Source organism: Pristiophorus japonicus, chromosome 12, assembly GCF_044704955.1.
Source record: "Pristiophorus japonicus isolate sPriJap1 chromosome 12, sPriJap1.hap1, whole genome shotgun sequence".
Lineage (NCBI taxonomy): Eukaryota > Metazoa > Chordata > Chondrichthyes > Pristiophoridae > Pristiophorus > Pristiophorus japonicus.
The window spans coordinates 126,335,275-126,355,709 of record NC_091988.1 but is presented as its reverse complement, the minus strand read 5'-3'; the positions used below and the strand labels follow the sequence as shown (position 1 = coordinate 126,355,709).

Genomic DNA, 20,435 nt, shown 5'->3' with positions numbered 1-20,435 from the left:
TTAGTGGGAAACTAGAAGATTGGGAAAATTTTAAACAACAGCAAAGAATGACTAAGAAAGCAATAAAGAAAGGAAAGATAGATTACGAAAGTAAACTTGCGCTAAACATAAAAACAGATAGTAAAAGCTTTTACCGATATATAAAATATAAAAGAGTGACTAAAGTAAATGTTGATAACTTCGAAGATGAGAAGGGGGATTTAATAATGGGAAATGTGGAAATGGCTGAGACCGTAGACAATTATTTTGCTTCGGTCTTCACAGTGGAAGACACAAAAACCACGCCAAAAATGCTGGTACCGGGAATGTGGGAAGGGAGGACCTTGAGATAATCACTATCACTAGAGGGGTAGTGCTGGACAGGCTAATGGGACACAAGGTAGACAAGTCCCCTGGTCCTGATGAAATGCATCCCAGGGTATTAAAAGAGATGGCGGAAGTTATAGCAGATGCATTCGTTATAATCTACCAAAATTCTCTGGACTCTGGGGAGGTACCAGCGGATTGGAAAGCAGCTAATGTAACGCCTCTGTTTAAAAAAGGGGGCAGACAAAAGGCAGGTAACTATAGGCCGGTTAGTTTAACATCTGTCGTGGGGAAAATTCTTGAAGCTATCATTAAGGAAGAAATAGCGGGACATCGAGATAGGAATAGTGCAATCAAGCAGATGCAACATGGATTCATGAAGGGGAAATCATGTTTAACTAATTTACTGGAATTCTTTGAGGATATAATGAGCATGGTGGATAGAGGTGTACTGATGGATGTGGTGTATTTAGATTTCCAAATGGCATTCGATAAGGTGCCACATAAAAGGTTACTGCAGAAGATAAAGGTACGCGGAGTCAGAGGAAATGTATTAGCATGGATCGAGAATTGGCTGGCTAACAGAAAGCAGAGAGTCGGGATAAATGGGTTCTATTCGGGTTGGAAATCAGTGGTTAGTGGTGTGCCACAGGGATCGGTGCTGGGACCACAACTGTTTACAATATACATAGATGACCTGGAAGAGGGGACAGAGTGTAGTGTAACAAAATTTGCAGATGGCGGGTAGTGTAGAGGACACAGAGAGGCTGCGAAGAGATTTAGATAGGTTAAGCGAATGGGCTAAAGTTTGGCAGATGGAATACAATGTCGGAAAATGTAAGGTCATCCACCTTGGAAAAAAAAACAATAAAAGGGAATATTATTTGAACGAGGAGAAATTAAAACCTGGGGGTCCTTGTGCATGAATCTAAAAAGTTAGTTGCAGGTGCAGCAGGTAATCAGGAAGGCGAATGGAATGTTGGCCTTCATTGCGAGAGGGATGGAGTACAAAAGCAGGGAGGTCCTGCTGCAACTGTGCAGGGTATTGGTGAGGCCGCACCTGAAGTACTGTGTGCAGTTTTGGGCACCTTACTTAAGGAAGGACGCACAAGCTTTGGAGGGGGTACAGAGACGATTCATTAGGCTGATTCCGGAGATGAGGGGGTTACCTTATGATGATAGATTGAGTAGACTGGGTCTTTACTCGTTGGAGTTCAGAAGGATGAGGGGTGATCTTATAGAAACATTTAAAATAATGAAAGGGATAGACAAGATAGAGGCAGAGAGGTTGTTTCCACTGGTCGGGGAGACTAGAACTAGGGGGTACAGCCTCAAAATACGGGGGAGACAATTTAAAACCGAGTTCAGAAGTAATTTCTTCTCCCAGAGGGTTGTGAATCTGTGGAATTCTCTGCCCAAGGAAGCAGTTGAGGCTAGCTCATTGAATGTATTCAAATCACAGATAGATAGATTTTTAACCAATAAGGGAATTAAGGGTTATGGGGAGCGGGCAGGTAAGTGGAGCTGAGTCCACGGCCAGATCAGCCATGATCTTGTTGAATGGCGGAGCAGGCTCGAGGGGCTAGATGGCCCTGTTCCTAATTCTTATGTTCTTATGTAACTGTACAGGGTATTGGTGAGGCCACACCTGGAGTACTGTGTACAGATTTGGTCTCTGTATTTAAGGAAGGATATACTTGCATTGGAGGCTGTTCAGAAAAGGTTCACTAGGTTGATTCCGGAGTTGAGGAGGTTGACGTATGAAGACAGGTTGAGTAGGTTGGGCTGATACACATTGGAGTTCAGAAGAATGAGAGGTGATCTTATCGAAACATATAAAATAATGAGGGGGATTGACAAGAAGGATGCAGAGAGGATATTTACACTCATAGGGGAAACTAAAAATGGGGACATAGTCTCAGAATAAGGGGCCGCCATTAAAACTGAGATGAGGAGAAATTTCACCTCTCAGGGTTGTTAATCTGCGGAATTCTCTGCCCGAGAGAGCTGTGGAGGCTGGGTCATTGAATATGTTAAAGGCGGAGATAAACAGATTTTTGAGCAATAAGGGAATAAAGGGTTATGGGGATCGGGCGGGGAAATGGAACTGAGTCCATGATCAGATCAGCCATGATCTTATTAAATGGCAGAGCAGGTTCGAGGGGCCGTATGGCCTACTCCTGCTGCTATTTTTTATGTTCTTCTGAGGAGGTACATCAGGGCTCTCACCAGAATGACTGAAATACCAGATCGCTTTTGGACACCACCTCCCCATCATACCATCCCTGCGTCATGCTATATCACAGCGTCCTCCTCGCGCAAAGGTGAAAGGAGACCACAAAATATTGCAAACTCTTATTAATAAATGTATGCATAAACGAGAGACACATATCACATTCATTCTAATAACTAATGGATCTAGTGCCTGGCATAATTGAATAGCTGTCATTGTGTTCAAGACATGAGATGTGGGTGTGAGTGTTGGTAGGTAGAGATCGATAGTAGTCTGGGCAGTATGTGAAGCTTGTTGTACAGATTGTGCAATGTAGCATTTCGTGAAGCATTCAATCACCCTGACCAACCGACTGAGGTGGATCTGCCCTGAGCACACTTGCTCCTTCTGGCTCCTCCGTGTTGTGCTTCTCCTCGCTGAGGCAGTTGCACAGCCAGCAATGTGCACAATGAACAAGTGTAATAATCCACAATGAACAAGTGTGTAATAATTCACAATGAACAAGTGTGTAATAATCAACAATGAACAAGTGTGTAATAATCCACAATGAACAAGTGTGTAATAATCAACAATGAACAAGTGCATTCATCCACAATGAACAAGTGCAATACACCACAATGAACAAGTGTAATAATCCACAATGAACAAGTGCATTCATCCACAATGAACAAGTGCAATACACCACAATGAACAAATGTAATAATCAACAATGAACAAGTGCATTCATCCACAATGAACAAGTGCAATACACCACAATGAACAAGTGTAATAATCAACAATGAACAAGTGTGTAATAATCCACAATGAACAAGTGTGTAATAATCAACAATGAACAAGTGCATTCATCCACAATGAACAAGTGCAATACACCACAATGAACAAGTGTAATAATCCACAATGAACAAGTGTAATAATCCACAATGAACAAGTGTGTAATAATCCACAATGAACAAGTGTAATAATTCACAATGAACAAGTGCAATAATCCACAATGAAAAAGTGCAATACACCACAATGAACAAGTGTACAATAATTCACAATGAACAAGTGTAATAATCCACAATGAACAAGTGTAATAATCCACAATAAACAAGTATGTAAAAAATCCACAATAAACAAGTGTAATAATCCACAATAAACAAGTGCAATAATGCACAATGAATAAGTGTGCAATAATCCACAATAAACAAGTGTAATAATCCACAATGAACAAGTGTAATAATCAACAATGAACAAGTGTAATAATCCACAATGAACAAGTGCAATAATCCACAATGAACAAGTGTGTAATAATCCACAATGAACAATTGTAGTAATCCACAATGAACAAGTGTGTAATAATCCACAATGAACAAGTGTAATAATCCACAATGAACAAGTGTGCAATAATCCACAATGAACAAGTGTAATAATCCACAATAAACAAGTGCAATAATGCACAATGAACAAGTGTGTAATAATCCACATGAACAACTGTAATAATCCAAAATGAACAAGTGTAATACTCCACAATGAACAAGTGTAAAAATTCACAATGAACAAGTGCAATAATCCACAATGAACAAGTGTGTAATAATCCTCAATGAACAAGTGTAATAATCCACAATGAACAAGTGTAATAATCCACAATAAACAAGTGCAATAATCCACAATGAATAAGTGTGTAACAATCCACAATAAACAAGTGTGTAATAATCCACAATGAACAATTGTAATAATCCACAATGAACAAGTGTGTAATAATCCTCAATGAACAAGTGTAATAATCCACAATGAACATGTGTGTAATAATCCATATGAACAATTGGAATAATCCACAATGAACAAGTGCAATAATCCACAATGAACTAGTGTAATAATCCACAATGAACAAGTGTAATAATCAACAATGAACAATTGTAATAATCCACAATGAACAAGTGTGTAATACTCAACAATGAACAAGTGTGCAATAATCCACAATGAACAAGTATGTAATAATCCACAATGAACAAGTGCATTAATCCACAATGAACAATTGTGTAATAATCCACAATGAACAAGTGTAATAATCCACAAAGAACAAGTGGAGTAATCCACAATGAACAAGTGTAATAATCCACAATGAACAAGTGTGTAATAATCCATATGAACAATTGTAATAATCCACAATGAACAAGTGTGTAATACTCAACACTGAACAAGTGTGCAATAATCCACAATGAACAAGTGTGTAATAATCCACAATGAACAAGTGCATTAATCCACAATGAACAATTGTGTAATAATCCACAATGAACAAGTGTAATAATCCACAAAGAACAAGTGTAATAATCCACAATGAACAAGTGGAGTAATCCACAATGAACAAGTGTAATAATCCACAATGAACAAGTGTGTAATAATCCATATAAACAATTGTAATAATCCACAATGAACAAGTGTGTAATACTCAACAATGAACAAGTGTGCAATAATCCACAATGAACAAGTGTGTAATAATCAACAATAAACAAGTGTGTAATAATCCACAATGAACAAGTGTGTAATAATCCTCAATGAACAAATGTAATAATCCACAATGAACAAGTGCAATAATCCACAATAAACAAGTGCAATAATGCACAATGAATAAGTGTGCAATAATCCACAATGAACAAGTGTAATAATCTACTATAAACAAGTGCAATAATGCACAATGAATAAGTGTGCAATAATCCACAATAAACAAGTGCAATAATCCACAATGAACAAGTGTAATAATCCACAATGAACAAGTGTGTAATAATCCACAATGAACACGTGTAATAATCAACATTGAACAAGTGTGTAATAATAATCCACAATGAACAAGTGCAATAATCCGCAATGAACAAGTGTGTAATAATCCACAATGAACAAGTGTGATAATCAACATTGAACAAGTGTGTAATAATAATCCACAATGAACAAGTGCAATAATCCACAATCAACATGTGTAATAATCCACAATGAACAAGTATGTAATAATCCACATGAACAAGTGTAATAATCCACAATGAACAAGTGTGTAATAATCCACAATGAACAAGTGTAATAATCCACAATGAACAAGTGTAATAATCAACATTGAACAAGTGTGTAATAATAATCCACATGAACAATTGTAATAATCCACAATGAACAAGTGTGCAATAATCCACAATGAACAAGTGTGCAATAATCCACAATGAACAAGTGTAATAATCCACAATGAACAAGTGTGTAATAATCCACAATGAACAAGTGTAATAATCCACAATGAACAAGTGTAATAATCAACATTGAACAAGTGTGTAATAATAATCCACATGAACAATTGTAATAATCCACAATGAACAAGTGTGTAATAATCCACAATGAACAAGTGTGCAATAATCCACAATGAACAAGTGTAATAATCCACAATGAACAAGTGTGTAATAATCCACAATAAACAAGTGTAATAATCAACATTGAACAAGTGTGTAATAATAATCCACAATGAACAAGTGCAATAATCCACAATGAACATGTGTAAAAATCCACAATGAACAAGTATGTAATAATCCACATGAACAAGTGTAATAATCCACAATGAACAAGTGTGTAATAATCCACAATGAAGGAGTGCAATAATCCACAATGAACAAGTGTGTAATAATCCACAATGAAGGAGTGCAATAATCAACATTGAACAAGTATGTAAAAAATCCACAATGAACAAGTGTAATAATCCACAATAAACAAGTGCAATAATGCACAATGAATAAGTGTGCAATAATCCACAATAAACAAGTGTAATAATCAACAATGAACAAGTGTAATAATCCACAATGAACAAGTGTGTAATAATCCTCAATGAACAAGTGTAATAATCCACAATGAACAAGTGTGTAATAATCCACAATGAAGGAGTGCAATAATCCACAATGAACAAGTGTAATAATCCACAATGAACAAGTGTAATAATCAACAATGAACAAGTGTAATAATCCACAATGAACAAGTGTGTAATAATCCTCAATGAACAAGTGTAATAATACAAAATGAACAAGTGTGTAATAATCCATATGAACCATTGTAATAATCCACTATGAACAAGTGTGTAATAATCCACAATGAACAAGTGTGCAATAATCCACAATGAACAAGTGTGTAATAATCAACAATGAACAAGTGTGTAATAATCCACAATGAACAAGTGTGTAATAATCCACAATGAATAAGTGTAATAATCCACAAAGAACAAGTGTAATAATCCACAATGAACAAGTGTAATAATCCACAATGAACAAGTGCAATAATACACAATGAACATGTGTAAAAATCCACAATGAACAAGTATGTAATAATCCACAAGAACAAGTGTAATAATCCACAATGAACAAGTGTGTAATAATCCACAATGAGCAAGTGTAATAATCCACAATGAACAAGTGTAATAATCAACATTGAACAAGTGTGTAATAATAATCCACAATGAACAAGTGAAATAATCCACAATGAACAAGTGTAATAATCCACAACAAACAAGTGCAATAATGCACAATGAATAAGTGTGCAATAATCCACAATAAACAAGTGCAATAATCCACAATGAACAAGTGTGTAATAATCCACAATGAACAAGTGTAATAATCAACATTGAACAAGTGTGTAATAATAATCCACAATGAACAAGTGCAATAATCCACAATGAACTTGTGTAATAATCCACAATGAGCAAGTATGTAATAATCCACATGAACAATTGTAATAATCCACAATGAACAAGTGTGCAATAATCCACAATGAACAAGTGTAATAATCCACAATGAACAAGTGTAATAATCAACATTGAACAAGTGTGTAATAATAATCCACATGAACAATTGTAATAATCCACAATGAACAAGTGTGTAATAATCCACAATGAACAAGTGTGCAATAATCCACAATGAACAAGTGTAATAATCCACAATGAACAAGTGTGTAATAATCCATATGAACAATTGTAATAATCCACAATGAACAAGTGCAATAATCCACAATGAACATGTGTAAAAATCCACAATGAACAAGTATGTAATAATCCACATGAACAAGTGTAATAATCCACAATGAACAAGTGTGTAATAATCCACAATGAACAAGTGTAATAATCAACAATGAACAAGTGTGTAATAATCCTCAATGAACAAGTGTAATAATCCACAATGAACAAGTGTGTAATAATCCACAATGAAGGAGTGCAATAATCCACAATGAACAAGTGTAATAATCCACAATGAACAAGTGTAATAATCAACAATGAACAAGTGTAATAATCCACAATGAACAAGTGTGTAATAATCCTCAATGAACAAGTGTAATAATCCACAATGAACAAGTGTGTAATAATCCATATGAACAATTGTAATAATCCACAATGAACAAGTGTAATAATCAACAATGAACAAGTGTGTAATAATCCTCAATGAACAAGTGTAATAATCCACAATGAACAAGTGTGTAATAATCCACAATGAAGGAGTGCAATAATCCACAATGAACAAGTGTAATAATCCACAATGAACAAGTGTAATAATCAACAATGAACAAGTGTAATAATCCACAATGAACAAGTGTGTAATAATCCTCAATGAACAAGTGTAATAATCCACAATGAACAAGTGTGTAATAATCCATATGAACAATTGTAATAATCCACTATGAACAAGTGTGTAATAATCCACAATGAACAAGTGTGCAATAATCCACAATGAACAAGTGTGTAATAATCAACAATGAACAAGTGTGTAATAATCCACAATGAACAAGTGTGTAATAATCCACAATGAATAAGTGTAATAATCCACAATGAACAAGTGCAGTAATCCACAATGAACAAGTGTAATAATCCACAATGAACAAGTGCAATGCACCACAATGAACAAGTGTGTAATAATCCACAATGAACAAGTGTAATAATCCACAATGAATAAGTGTGCAATAATCCACAATGAACAAGTGTAATAATCCACAATAAACAAATGCAATAATCCACAATGAATAAGTGTGCAATAATCCACAATAAACAAGTGCAATGATCCACAATGAACAAGTGTGTAATAATCCACAATGAATAAGTGCAATAATCCACAATGAACAAGTGTAATAATCCACAATGAATAAGTGTGCAACAATCCACAATGAATAAGTGCAATAATCCACAATGAACAAGTGCAGTAATCCACAATGAACAAGTGCAATAATTCACAATGAACAAGTGTAATAATCCACAATGAACAAGTGTAATAATCCACAATGAATAAGTGCAATAATCCACAATGAACAAGTGTAATAATCCACAATGAACAAGTGCAGTAATCCACACTGAACAAATGCAATAATCCACAATGAACAAGTGTAATAATCCACAATGAACAAGTGTGATAATCCACAATGAACAAGTGTGTAATAATCCACATGAACAATTGTAATAATCCACAATGAACAAGTGTAATAATCCACATGAACAATTGTAATATTCCACAATGAACAAGTGTAATACACCACAATGAACAAGTGTGTAATAATCCACATGAACAATTGTAATAAGCCACAATGAACAAGTGTAATACACCACAATGAACAAGTGTGTAATAATCCACATGAACAATTGTAATAATCCAATGAACAAGTGTAATAATCCACAATGAACAAGTGCAATAATCCACAATGAACAAGTGTGTAATAATCCTCAATGAACAAGTGTAATAATCCACAATGAACAAGTGTAATACACCACAATGAACAAGTGTGTAATAATCCACAGTGAACAAGTGCAATAATCCACAGTGAACAAGTGTAATAATCCACAATGAACAAGTGTGAAATAATACATTACAAAGGCAAAATACTGCAGATGCTGGAATCCGAAATAAAAACAGAAAATGCTGGAACACTGAGCAGGCCAGATACCATCCGTGGAGAGAGAACAGTTGATGTTTCGGTTCTGAAATGGAAAATTTAGAGATGCAACAGATGCTAAGCAAGTGCAGAGGCAAGGAAAGGGTGGGATGAACAAATGGGACGGTCTGTGATAGGGTGGAAGGCAGGAGTGATTATAAACAGAATCATAAACAGCTGTCGCCTGAAAAATAAGGGCAGAAGTTATGGACTGAAAGTGCTGAACTCAATGTTGAGTAAAGAATGAGTCCAGAGTCGAGAATGATTCCAGAAATGAGGGGCTTAAGTTACGTTGATAGATCAGAGAAGCTTGGCTTGTTCTCCTTGGAGTAGAGGAGATTGAGAGGAGATTTGATATAGATGTTCAAATCATGAGGGTTCTGGACAGGGTAGATGAAGAGAAACTGTTGCCATTGGCAGGAGTCAAACCAGAGGACTCAGATTTCAGGTGATTGGCAAAAGATTCAACGGCGATATAAAAAAAACTTTTTAAAGCAGCGAGTGGTTAGGATCTGGAATGCACTGCCTGACAGAGTGGTGGAGGCAAACTCATAAGAACGTAAGAACATAAGAATTAGGAACAGGAGTAGGTCATCTAGCCCCTTGAGCCTGCTCCGCCATTCAATAAGATCATGGCTGATCTGGTCGTGGACTCAGCTCCACTTACCCGCCCTCTCCCCGTAACCCTTAATTCCCTTATTGGTTAAAAATCTATCTATCTTTGACTTGAAAACATTCAATGAGCAAGCCTCAACTGCTTCCTTGGGCAGAGAATTCCACAGATTCACAACCCTCTGGGAGAAGAAATTCTTTCTCAACTCGGTTTTAAATTGGCTCCTCCGTATTTTGAGGCTGTGCCCCCTAGTTCTAGTCTCCCCTACCAATGGAAACAACCTCTCTGCCTCTATCTTGTCTATCCCTTTCATGATTTTAAATGTTTCTAGAAGATCAACCCTCATCCTTCTGAACTCCAACGAGTAAAGACCCAGTCTACTCAATCTATCATCATAAGGTAACCCCCTCATTTCTGCAATCAGCCTAGTGAATCGTCTCTGTACCCCTTCCAAAGCGAGTATATCCTTCCTTAAGTAAGGTGACCAAAACTGCACGCAGTACTCCAGGTGCGGCCTTACCAATACCCTATACAGTTGCAGCAAGACCTCCCTGCTTTTGTACTCCATCCCTCTCGCAATGAAGGCCAACATTTCATTTACCTTCCTGATTACCTGCTGCACCTGCAAACTAACCTTTTGGGATTCATGCACAAAGACCCCCAGGTCCCTCTGCACCACAGCATGTTGTAATTTCTCCCCATTCAAATAATATTCCCTTTTACTGTTTTTTTTCCCAAGGTGGATGACCTCACACTTTCCGACATTGTATTCCATCTGCCAAACCTTAGCCCATTCGCTTAACCTATCCAAATCTCCTTGCAGCCTCTCTGAGTCCTCTACACAACCCGCTTTCCCACTAATCTTAGTGTCATCTGCAAATTTTGTTGCACTACACTCTGTCCCCTCTTCTAGGTCATCTATGTATATTGTGAACAGTTGTGGTCCCAGCACTGATCCCTGTGGCACACCACTAACCACTGATTTCCAACTGGAAAAGGACCCATTTATCCCGACTCTCTGCTTTCTGTTCGCCAGCCAATTCTCTATCCATGCTAATACATTTCCTCTGACTCCGCGTACCTTTATCTTCTGCAGTAACCTTTTGTGTGGCACCTTATCGAATGCCTTTTGGAAATCTAAATACACCACATCCATCAGTACACCTCTATCCACCATGTTCGTTATATCCTCAAAGAATTCCAGTAAGTTAGTTAAACATGATTTCCCTTTCATGAATCCATGCTGCGTCTGCTTGATTGCACTAGTCCTATCTAGATGTTCCGCTATTTCTTCCTTAATGATAGTTTCAAGCATTTTCCCCACTACAGATGTTAAACTAACCGGCCTATAGTTACCTGCCTTTTGCCTGCCCCCTTTTTTAAACAGAGGCGTTACATTAGCTGTTTTCCAATCCGCTGGTACCTCCCTAGAGTCCAGAGAATTTTGGTAGATTATAACGAATGCATCTGCTATAACTTCCGCCATCTCTTTTAATACCCTGGGATGCATTTCATCAGGACCAGGGGACTTGTCTACCTTCAGTCCCATTAGCCTGTCCAGCACTAAACCCTAGTGATAGTGATTGTCTCAAGGTCCTCCCTTCCCACATTCCTGTGGCCTGCAAATTTTGGCATGGTTTTTGTGTCTTCCACTTGAAGACGGAAGTTGGATAATTATCAGTAGGAAAGAAAATTGCAAGGTTATGGGAAAGGGCGGGGGAGTGGGACTAGCTGAGAGTTGGCACAGGCACAGGAAGAAGGATAACCTTCTTCCATCCTGTAACCATTCTATGATTCTATACGGCTGTAAAGTGGTTAATGGAAAAATGAGGTGCTGTTCCTCGAGCTTACATTAAGCTTCGCTGGAACAGTGCAAGAGACCAAGGACGGAGAGATCAGAGCGGAGAACTAAAGTGACAGGCGACTGGAAGCTCGTGGTCACCCTTACGCACCGAACGGAGGTGTTCTGCAAAGCGGTCACCCAATCTGCGTTTGGTCTCCCCAATGTAGAGACCGCATCGTGAGCAATAAATACAGTATACTAAATTGGAAGGAGTATTTGGGGCCCTGGATGGTGGGAAGGGAGGAGGTAAAAGGGCAGGTGTTGCATCTCCTGTGCTTGCACGGGAAGGTGCTGTGGGGAGGGGAGGGGCTGTTGGGCGTGATTGAGAAGTGGACCAGGGTGTCATGGAGGGAGCGGTCCATTCAGAATGCTGTGAGGGGAGGGGAAGATGTGATTGGTGGTGGGATCACGCTGGAGGTGGCATAAATGTGGAGGATGATCCATTGAATGTGGAGGTTGGTGGGGTGAATGGTGGGGACAAGGGGAATCCTGTCATGGTTCTGGCAGGGAAGGGAAGGGGTGAGAGCAGAAGTGCGGGAAATGGGACGGTCATGGTCGAGGGCCATATCAACCACAGCAGAGGGCAATGCTCGGTTGAGGAAAAAAGACATATCGGAAGCACTGGTAAGGAAGGTGGCATCGTCTGAACAGATGGGGCAGAGACGGAGAAACTGGGAGAATGGAGTCCTTACAGGAAGCAGGGTGGCAGGAATTGTAGTCCAGATAGCTGTGGGAGTCAGTAATAATTCATGATGTGAAGTGAAACCTAGTTTTCAGTGTTTCAAACACTGTATTCAACATACGTTTTCTGCTTATAAAGGAAACATATTAATACTTTGCTTCCATACAAGAGATAAATTGATAAAATATCACAGCCGATATATCCATTCTGATATCAATCCGATGTCAGCAGCATTCTTCATGCGGTCGCAGATATCAACAATTACTTCAGTATAACAACAGCACTGTATATTACTACTGCACTGTATATTACGCTTCCCTTCGATAGCTCAGTTGGTAGAGCGGGGGACGGTAGTGGAATACTCAGCAAAAGTCATCCTTAGGTCGCTGGTTCAATTCCAGCTTGAAGGAGCTAGTGTTCTTTAGCAGATGACACTAAGTTGGGTGGCAGTGTGAGCTGCGAGGTGGATGCTATGAGGCTGCAGAGTGACTTGGATGGGTTAGGTGAGTGGGCAAATGCATGCCAGATGAAGTATAATGTGGATAAATGTGAGGTTATCCACTTTGGTGGTAAAAACAGAGACAGACTATTATCTGAATGGTGACAGATTAGGAAAAGGGGAGGTGCAACGAGACCTGGGTGTCATGGTACATCAGTCATTGAAGGTTGGCATGCAGATACAGCAGGCGGTTAAGAAAGCAAATGGCATGTTGGCCTTCATAGCGAGGGGATTTGAGTACAGGGGCAGGGATGTGTTGCTACAGTTGTACAGGGCCTTGGAGTATTGTGTACAGTTTTTGTCTCCTAATTTGAGGAAGGACATTCTTGCTATTGAGGGAGTGCAGCGAAGGTTCACCAGACTGATTCCCAGGATGGCGGGACTGATATATCAAGAAAGACTGGATCAACTGGGCTTGTATTCACTGGAGTTCAGAAGAATGAGAGGGGACCTCATAGAAACGTTTAAAATTCTGATGGGTTCAGACAGGTTAGATGCAGGAAGAATGTTCCCAATGTTCGGGAAGTCCAGAACCAAGGGTCACAGTCTAAGGATAAGGGGTAAGCCATTTAGGGCGAGATGAGGAGAAACTTCTTCACCCAGAGAGTGGTGAACCCGTGGAATTCTCTACCACAGAAAGTTGTTGAGACCAATTCACTAAATATATTCAAAAAGGAGTTAGATGAAGTCCTTACTACTAGGGGGATCAAGGGGTATGGCGAGAAATCAGGAAGGGGGTACTGAAGTTGCATGTTCAGCTATGAACTCATTGAATGGTGGTGCAGGCTAGAAGGGCCGAATGGCCTACTCCTGCACCTATTTTCTATGTTTCTATGGCCCAAGTTTCCACATGATTTGCTCCTGATTTTTAGGAGCAACTGGTGTAGAACGGAGTATCTTAGAAATCGGAATTCTCGTCATTTAGTTTGCTCCAGTTCTAGTCAGTTGGAACAGAATTTTTTTTTCAAAAGGGGGCGTGTCCGGCCACTTACGCCTGATTTCAAAGTTTCGTGAGTGAAAACTTACTCCAAACCAACTTAGAATGGAGTAAGTGAAGATTTTTGTACGCTCGAAAAAACCTTGTCTACACTTGAGAAAATCAGGCGTAGGTTACAAATCAGGCGTAGGGAATGGTGGGGGGGGGGGGTGTTTAAAGGGAAGTTTACAAACATTAAACACTTCAGTTTTACAAATAAAGAGCCATCATCAATAATAAATGATAAATACATCAATAAATCAACCAATAAATCAATCAAAAAAAATTAATAAGAAATAATTTTTTTTTTAAATCAATAAATAAAACATTTTCTACTTACCGACTGCAGCACCGGGAGCCCTCCAACAGCGTGCTGGGATGCCCCCCTCAGTGTGTCTCTGTCAGTGTCTCTATCTCTCTGTCTGTCTGTGTGTCTCTCATTCTCTGTCTGTCAGTGTCTGTGTTTCTGACAGCGAGGGGAGGGGGAGGAGCGGGGTAGAGGGAGAGAGGGGGGGAGCAGAGGGAGGGAAGGGGGAGAAGTGGGAGGGAAGGGGGAGAAGGGAGAGGGATGGGGAGAAGGGGGAGGGATGGGGGAGAGAGGAGGGGGGAGAAGGGGGGGAAAGGAGATGGGGGAAAGGAGATTGGGGGGGAAGGAGATTGGGGGGGAAGAAGATTGGGGGGAAAGGAGATGGGGGCAAAGGAGATTGGGGGGGAAGGAGATTGGGGGGGGTTAAGGAGATTGGGGGGGGGGAAGGAGATTGGGGGGGGGGTGGGGGGGGAAGGAGAAGTGGGAGGGAGGCTGAATGGCCCGGGCCCGAGACTTAGGGCAGGGCTCATCCCCAGCACCAGATTTACAGGTAGGTGGTGTTGGGTCGGGTCGGGGGGGGTGGTGGGAGGGAGGTTGGTTCGGGTCGGGGGGAGGGAGGGAGGGCGGGAGAGGGATGTCAGGTCGGGGGGGAGGGAGGTCAGGTCGGATCCAGTCCGGAGGTGGGGGGGGGGGGGGGGGGGGGGCGCGGGTGTCGAGTCCGGTCCAGGGGCGGCGGGGGGTGGGGAGGGGGGGAGAGCGGGTGTCCGGTCCGGTCCGGGGGCGGGAAGCGGGAGTCGAGTCGGGTCGGGAGGAAGCAGGAGCTGGCCGTGGGAGGAGCCTTATCCACACAGTCCCAGTGAGGCCATTCGGCCAGAACTAGGGGCTGCGTGGTTCGGCCCCTCCCACACAGTTTCGGGCGCCTGGAGCTACTGCACTTGCGTGCCCACTGTAGCGCACCTGTGCAGAGCTCCCGGCACTGTTTTCAGCGCAGGGACCTGGCTCCGCCCCCTACAGCTCCTGCTGCGCTGCGGGCCAGAGGACCTACAGGGAGGTGGAGAATACCGAGGTTTTTTTTTGGCGCACTTTGTGGCGCGAAAAACGGGCGTCCAGGTCGGGACTGCGCCGTTCTAGGCACGGCTCGAAACTTGGGCCCTATGTTTCTATGTTACTGCACTTTGTTAAAATATAGAAAGAAAGACTTACATTTACATAGCGCCTTTCACGGCCACTGAACGTCTCAAAGCGCTTTACAGCCAATGAAGTACTGGCAGCCAATTTGCGCACAGCAAACTCCCACAAACAGCAACGTGATAATGAGCAGATAATCGGTTTTTGTTGATTGAGGGATAAATATTGGCCAGGACACCGGGTAAAATAATTTTCCTGCTCTTCTTCGAAATAGTGCCTGGAATGTTTTACGTCCACCTGAGGGGACAGAACAGGCCTCGGTTTAACATCTCAAGCGAAAGCTGGCACTTCCTCAGCACTGCACTGGGGTGTCGGCCTAGACTGATTTATGTGCTAAAGTCCCTGGAGTGGGACTTGAACCCACAACCTTCTGACGCAGATGCAAGTGTGCTGCCCACTGAGCCACAGCTGACACTGTCATAAGACATAAGAAACAATCAAAATCATATTTGTTTTCCTCCTTTTAAAAACCTAGTTGTACAATTACCTACCTTTTTGAGCTTTGACTTTTTCTCACAATGACTCCTGTGCGGCATTGCCACTTTTTCTAAAAATATATAAATCATTACAACATTTAGAAAGGAAATGAATGAGATACACGACCAGTCATTATTTCCATAATATATAATAGTTAAAATATTCAATATAATGATTAAGAAACAGCACATACAACAATCAACAGTGTCTGAAAATAACAAGTGATCAATCGGGTTGTTTTCCTTGACATGCGTGGCAGCCGTCTGAGCTGGCTGACAGGCGACAGCAAGGGCACTGGCGGACTGGCAGTGGTGCAAGTACAAATGCAGCTTTCCTGAGAGAGGACCGCAGGGTCCAGCTCCACAGAACCACTGCCACTGCCCCGGGTCGGGGCCTCAGCAAACCTAGTCATCTGTTGGAGGACAGGTTACTGACCTGCTGGGAGACCCTGCATGCCCCTATCCACACTTGTAAACGCAGCCACGATGGCAGCAGTCTGAGCTTGCGTGGCAGCAAGCCAAGACTGCATGATAGAAGTTTGAGCTTCCTCTACAGCACTCAGACGTGAGGTCCATGTGTGCTGCAATGGAAGCTGCGACATCACCCGTCACAGCCAGCATCATGCTTGGGTCCACAAGGTCTCTAATGCAGTTGCCCATCACTTCCATCCTGGAAATCATGTGCTCCAAACTCCGGGCAATGTTGGAGCTGGACTCCTTCATGCTCCTTGACAGTGACAAGAGGCTCTCTGGCACTAAGTGTTTCTGTGTGTATGCCCATCACCCTTCTTCTGAAGGTCACCCCATTGAGGTCCTCAACTGAGTCCTCTGCAGCAGAACTTGTGTGTGACTTCGCCCTTCAAGCAGCTGGCCCCTGTGCTACCTTTCCCTCCTGCCCACTCATGCCCGGTGACTCACCACATGCAGATCCCGCCTCTAAAGTTTGTGCAGTGCCATTTTCTGAGCTGGTGCCTGGGAGAGCCAGATCAAGTGACGGTGTCTCTTCTCCATCACTCTTCTCTTATTCCAGATGCCTAGGCTGGGCTGCTTGGAGTTTCTGGGTATCTGAAAGGAGAAAGACATAAGGGTAGGATTGTGAGGAGGTGGGGGGAAAGCAAGATGTGCATGTTTACAGCTTGTAAGTGAGAAGAGATTGTGAGATGAGGGGCAAGTGGGATGTGAGAAGGATTAAACATGAGCATACCTTCATCATCAGAGCTTTGAGCCTCGCCGATTGCCACGGCCTCAGTGACGCCCCTCCAATGATCTCCAGCACTGTCTCCTCCAGCTGGGTCAGGTTCTGTAGCCGTGCTTTCCCCCTCCTGTGTGCTCCTGCTGGTGCTGGTTATGCGTACCTTGGCCTGCAGGAAGAAAGGAAATGCGTCAGTGAGTGTGGTGCTGGCATTGTGTACACGGCGTGGGTGTGAGGCTTGCAATATTAGTAAGTGTGTGAGGTGAAGCTGTGAGGTATGAGTCATGATTGATAAGAGATTGTTGGTCGGTGAATGATGGGGGTGTGGTGCATTGAGCGGTGTGTGAGGTTATTGGTGCAGTTGTGAGATATGGCATTTCAAGATGCATTCACTTGTGTGAGGTCATTAAACTTTTTGTGGCACTGGGTCCAGGTCCTGGGGGAAAGACTGATGGCACGAACGGCTTCAGCAATCTGCTCCCACTGTCTTCATACCGTCTCCTTCTATCGCCTCCATGCACTAAGGACTCAGAGCTGCGTCAGAGAACCAAGGTGTCCTTTCTCTGCCCTGTTGCACACTTACCATGAAATTGGGCTCCCCGCTTAGCGTTGAGCCAACCAGCAGCACATTCCGCGCTGGGCTCAGTGCTTCAATCATGTTCATTGACAGGCAGCACCAATTTTGCGTGTTGCCTGCATTACTTTCAACTCATCATGATCACCGCAAGCCCATTTTCAGACCTTATTGACTATAGCCCCCATGGAATCTTAAAGCACTGAAGGAGGCCATTCGGTCCATCATGCCTTTGAAATCTTTAAATGCTATCCAATTAAACCCACTCCCCGCTCTTTCCCCGTAGCCCTGCAAATTTTCCCCCCTCAAGTATTTATCCAATTCCCTTTTGAACGGTACTATTGTGACTGCTTCCACCGCCCTTTCAGGCAGTGCATCCCACATCAAATAACTTGGTGGGTAAAATAAATTCTCCTCCACTCCTCTCTGGTTCTTTTGCCAATTACCGTAAATCTGCGTCCTCTGGTTACTGACCCTCCTGCCAGGGGAAACAGGTTCTCCTTATTTACTCTATCAAAACCTTTTATGATTGTGAACACCCCTATTAAATCACCCCTTAACCTTCTGTGCTCTGAGGGGAACAATCCCAGCTTGTCTAGTCTAATTCTGTCCCGGATTATTGCCTCTAAAAATGTCCCCACCACCGACGTTAAACTGACTGGCCTGTAATTGCCGCGTTTATCCCTCTTCCCTTTTTTGAACAGGGGAGTAACATTTTCAACCCTCTAGTCCTCTGGCACCACTCCCATATTTAACGATGATTGGAAGATTGTGACCAGAGCCTCTGCTATTTCCACCCTTACTTCGCTCAGAAACCTAGGATGCATCCCATCCAGACCGGGTGACTTTTCTACTTTGAACGTTGCCAACCTTTTAAGTACCTCCTCTTTATCTATTTTTATCCTATCCAATTCCTCCAGCCCCTCCCCCTTTGCTGTGACATTGGCAGAATCCTGTTCTTTTGTGAAGACAGATGCAAAATACTCATTTAGTACCTCAGCCATGCCCTCTGTCTCCACAAGAATAACTCAATTTTGGCCCCTAATCAGACCCACCATTTCTTTCACTATCCTTTTAGAATAGAGTGGGCTTTAATTTCCCTGATTCCAGAGATTAACAAAACCTCAACGAATCCAGAACGTGTGGCAGAATCCTGATATCATGTCCATTACCATCAAGGTTCCCAAGGTACTGATTTTAAGGTCCTTGTCCTTATTTACTAATCCTTCCATGGCCTTGTTCCTTGTACTTAATGATGTCGTCAAACCATATGGTTTAGGCACCTCAGATTAAGTCTGTCCCCTGCTCTTTCTTGACTACTATCAACGGCTTATCTTTCAGTCATTATTCATTTGCCCTCTGGAACTCTCTTTGTAAATATTCCATCTCCCAACTTCTCTCATTTCCTTCAAAAAGTGTGGTAAAAGCTAATCCAGTGACAGTGGCATTAATCCCAGAGGGCTGAGATGACCAATGAGATGTGTAGGCACTGACACACATTATGAGGAGTCACTTGCCATGGAGGCGGCATCAGTAGATTAGAAACATGGTAACGTGGCGCCAATATTCAAAAAAAATGACAAAACTGGCAACTACAGATCCATTAATCTTACTTCCTTTCCATGTCAAATAATGGAATTGATTATCAGGAGTAAAGTTAAGGATTATTTATACAATAATAACTTAGTAAATATCAGTAAACATGGACTCAAAAAGGGCAAGACTGCCTGATCACCCTTCACAATTTCTCTGAAGAATTGCCAACCCAAGTGAGCAATGGAACAGAGGCAATGTTGCTGCGGTCCAGAGCATGTTCGCTTGGAGCTTGTTTTGCACCCATGGTCCGCTGCCTGAGCGACTGAAACTCGGCCCCCCAAATAGACCAGGCCTCCTGCAGGGACTTATGGCTGGATGGCGAGAGCACCCCACTCGCTGGCTCCCAGTGAAAATCTACCCTCTAATGTCCAAAATATAGGACTGAAAGAAAAATACATTTCATAATTATTGTGTTCCTAACACAGATGAGGCTACACACAGAGAGGTTAAAGTAACAGTGACCTCAGTCTTTAATAAGACACTCCAGAGTGAGTAATATGCCTTAGGGGCCGGTTTATATACAGTGCTCCCAAGGGATGCTGGGATTCCTTGGGACTTCAGGGGTTGAGCTCCCTGGTGGCGGAACATGGGAGTGCATGCTTTACAGATACACAACATCACTCCCCCGCAAAGTCAAAGTGAAAATTATTTACAAGGTGAGGCAGTCGGGAGCCATTCTTTCCCTGGTGGACCGACTCGGTACAAATGTCTGTTCTGGTGTGTTGGCTGTGCCCTCGCTGGGCTGGCGTGTTGTTGCCCTGCAGGGCTGCTGGGTGAGCCTGGCCTTGCTGGGCTGTTGGGCGTGATGGATTTGATTTCCTGGTCTGGCGTGGTGTCGTTGATCCTTTGGGTGTGTGTTGTGGGCTCGAAAAAGGTGGCGTCTGCTGTGGGTTGTTCAGGGCAGTCTGTGAACCGCAGCCTCGTTTGGTCCAGGTGCTTTCTGCAAATTTGTCCATTGTCTAGTTTGACTACAAACAACCTTCCCTTCTTTAGCTATCACCGTGTCCACGATCCACTTGGGACCATGTTCATAGTTTAGCA

General features: G+C 42.1%; 1 protein-coding gene and 1 non-coding gene across 2 annotated transcripts in view; one reads left to right on the top strand and one right to left on the bottom strand.

Moving 5' to 3' along the window:
* sycp2 (synaptonemal complex protein 2) overlaps positions 1–20,435 on the bottom strand; it is a 1,164,109-nt gene that overhangs the window by 280,960 nt on the left and 862,714 nt on the right. Inside the window, exons 29-30 of the mRNA XM_070894856.1 lie at positions 16,048–16,103; positions 15,572–15,793 (exon numbers count right to left, since the gene is read on the bottom strand). Coding sequence (XP_070750957.1) covers positions 15,572–15,793; positions 16,048–16,103 — 278 coding nt within the window. The remainder of the gene's footprint in view (positions 1–15,571; positions 15,794–16,047; positions 16,104–20,435) is intronic.
* Positions 12,904–12,996, top strand: trnay-gua (transfer RNA tyrosine (anticodon GUA)). Its single transcript has 2 exons — positions 12,904–12,940; positions 12,961–12,996. It is a non-coding gene; the product is annotated as a tRNA-Tyr (tRNA).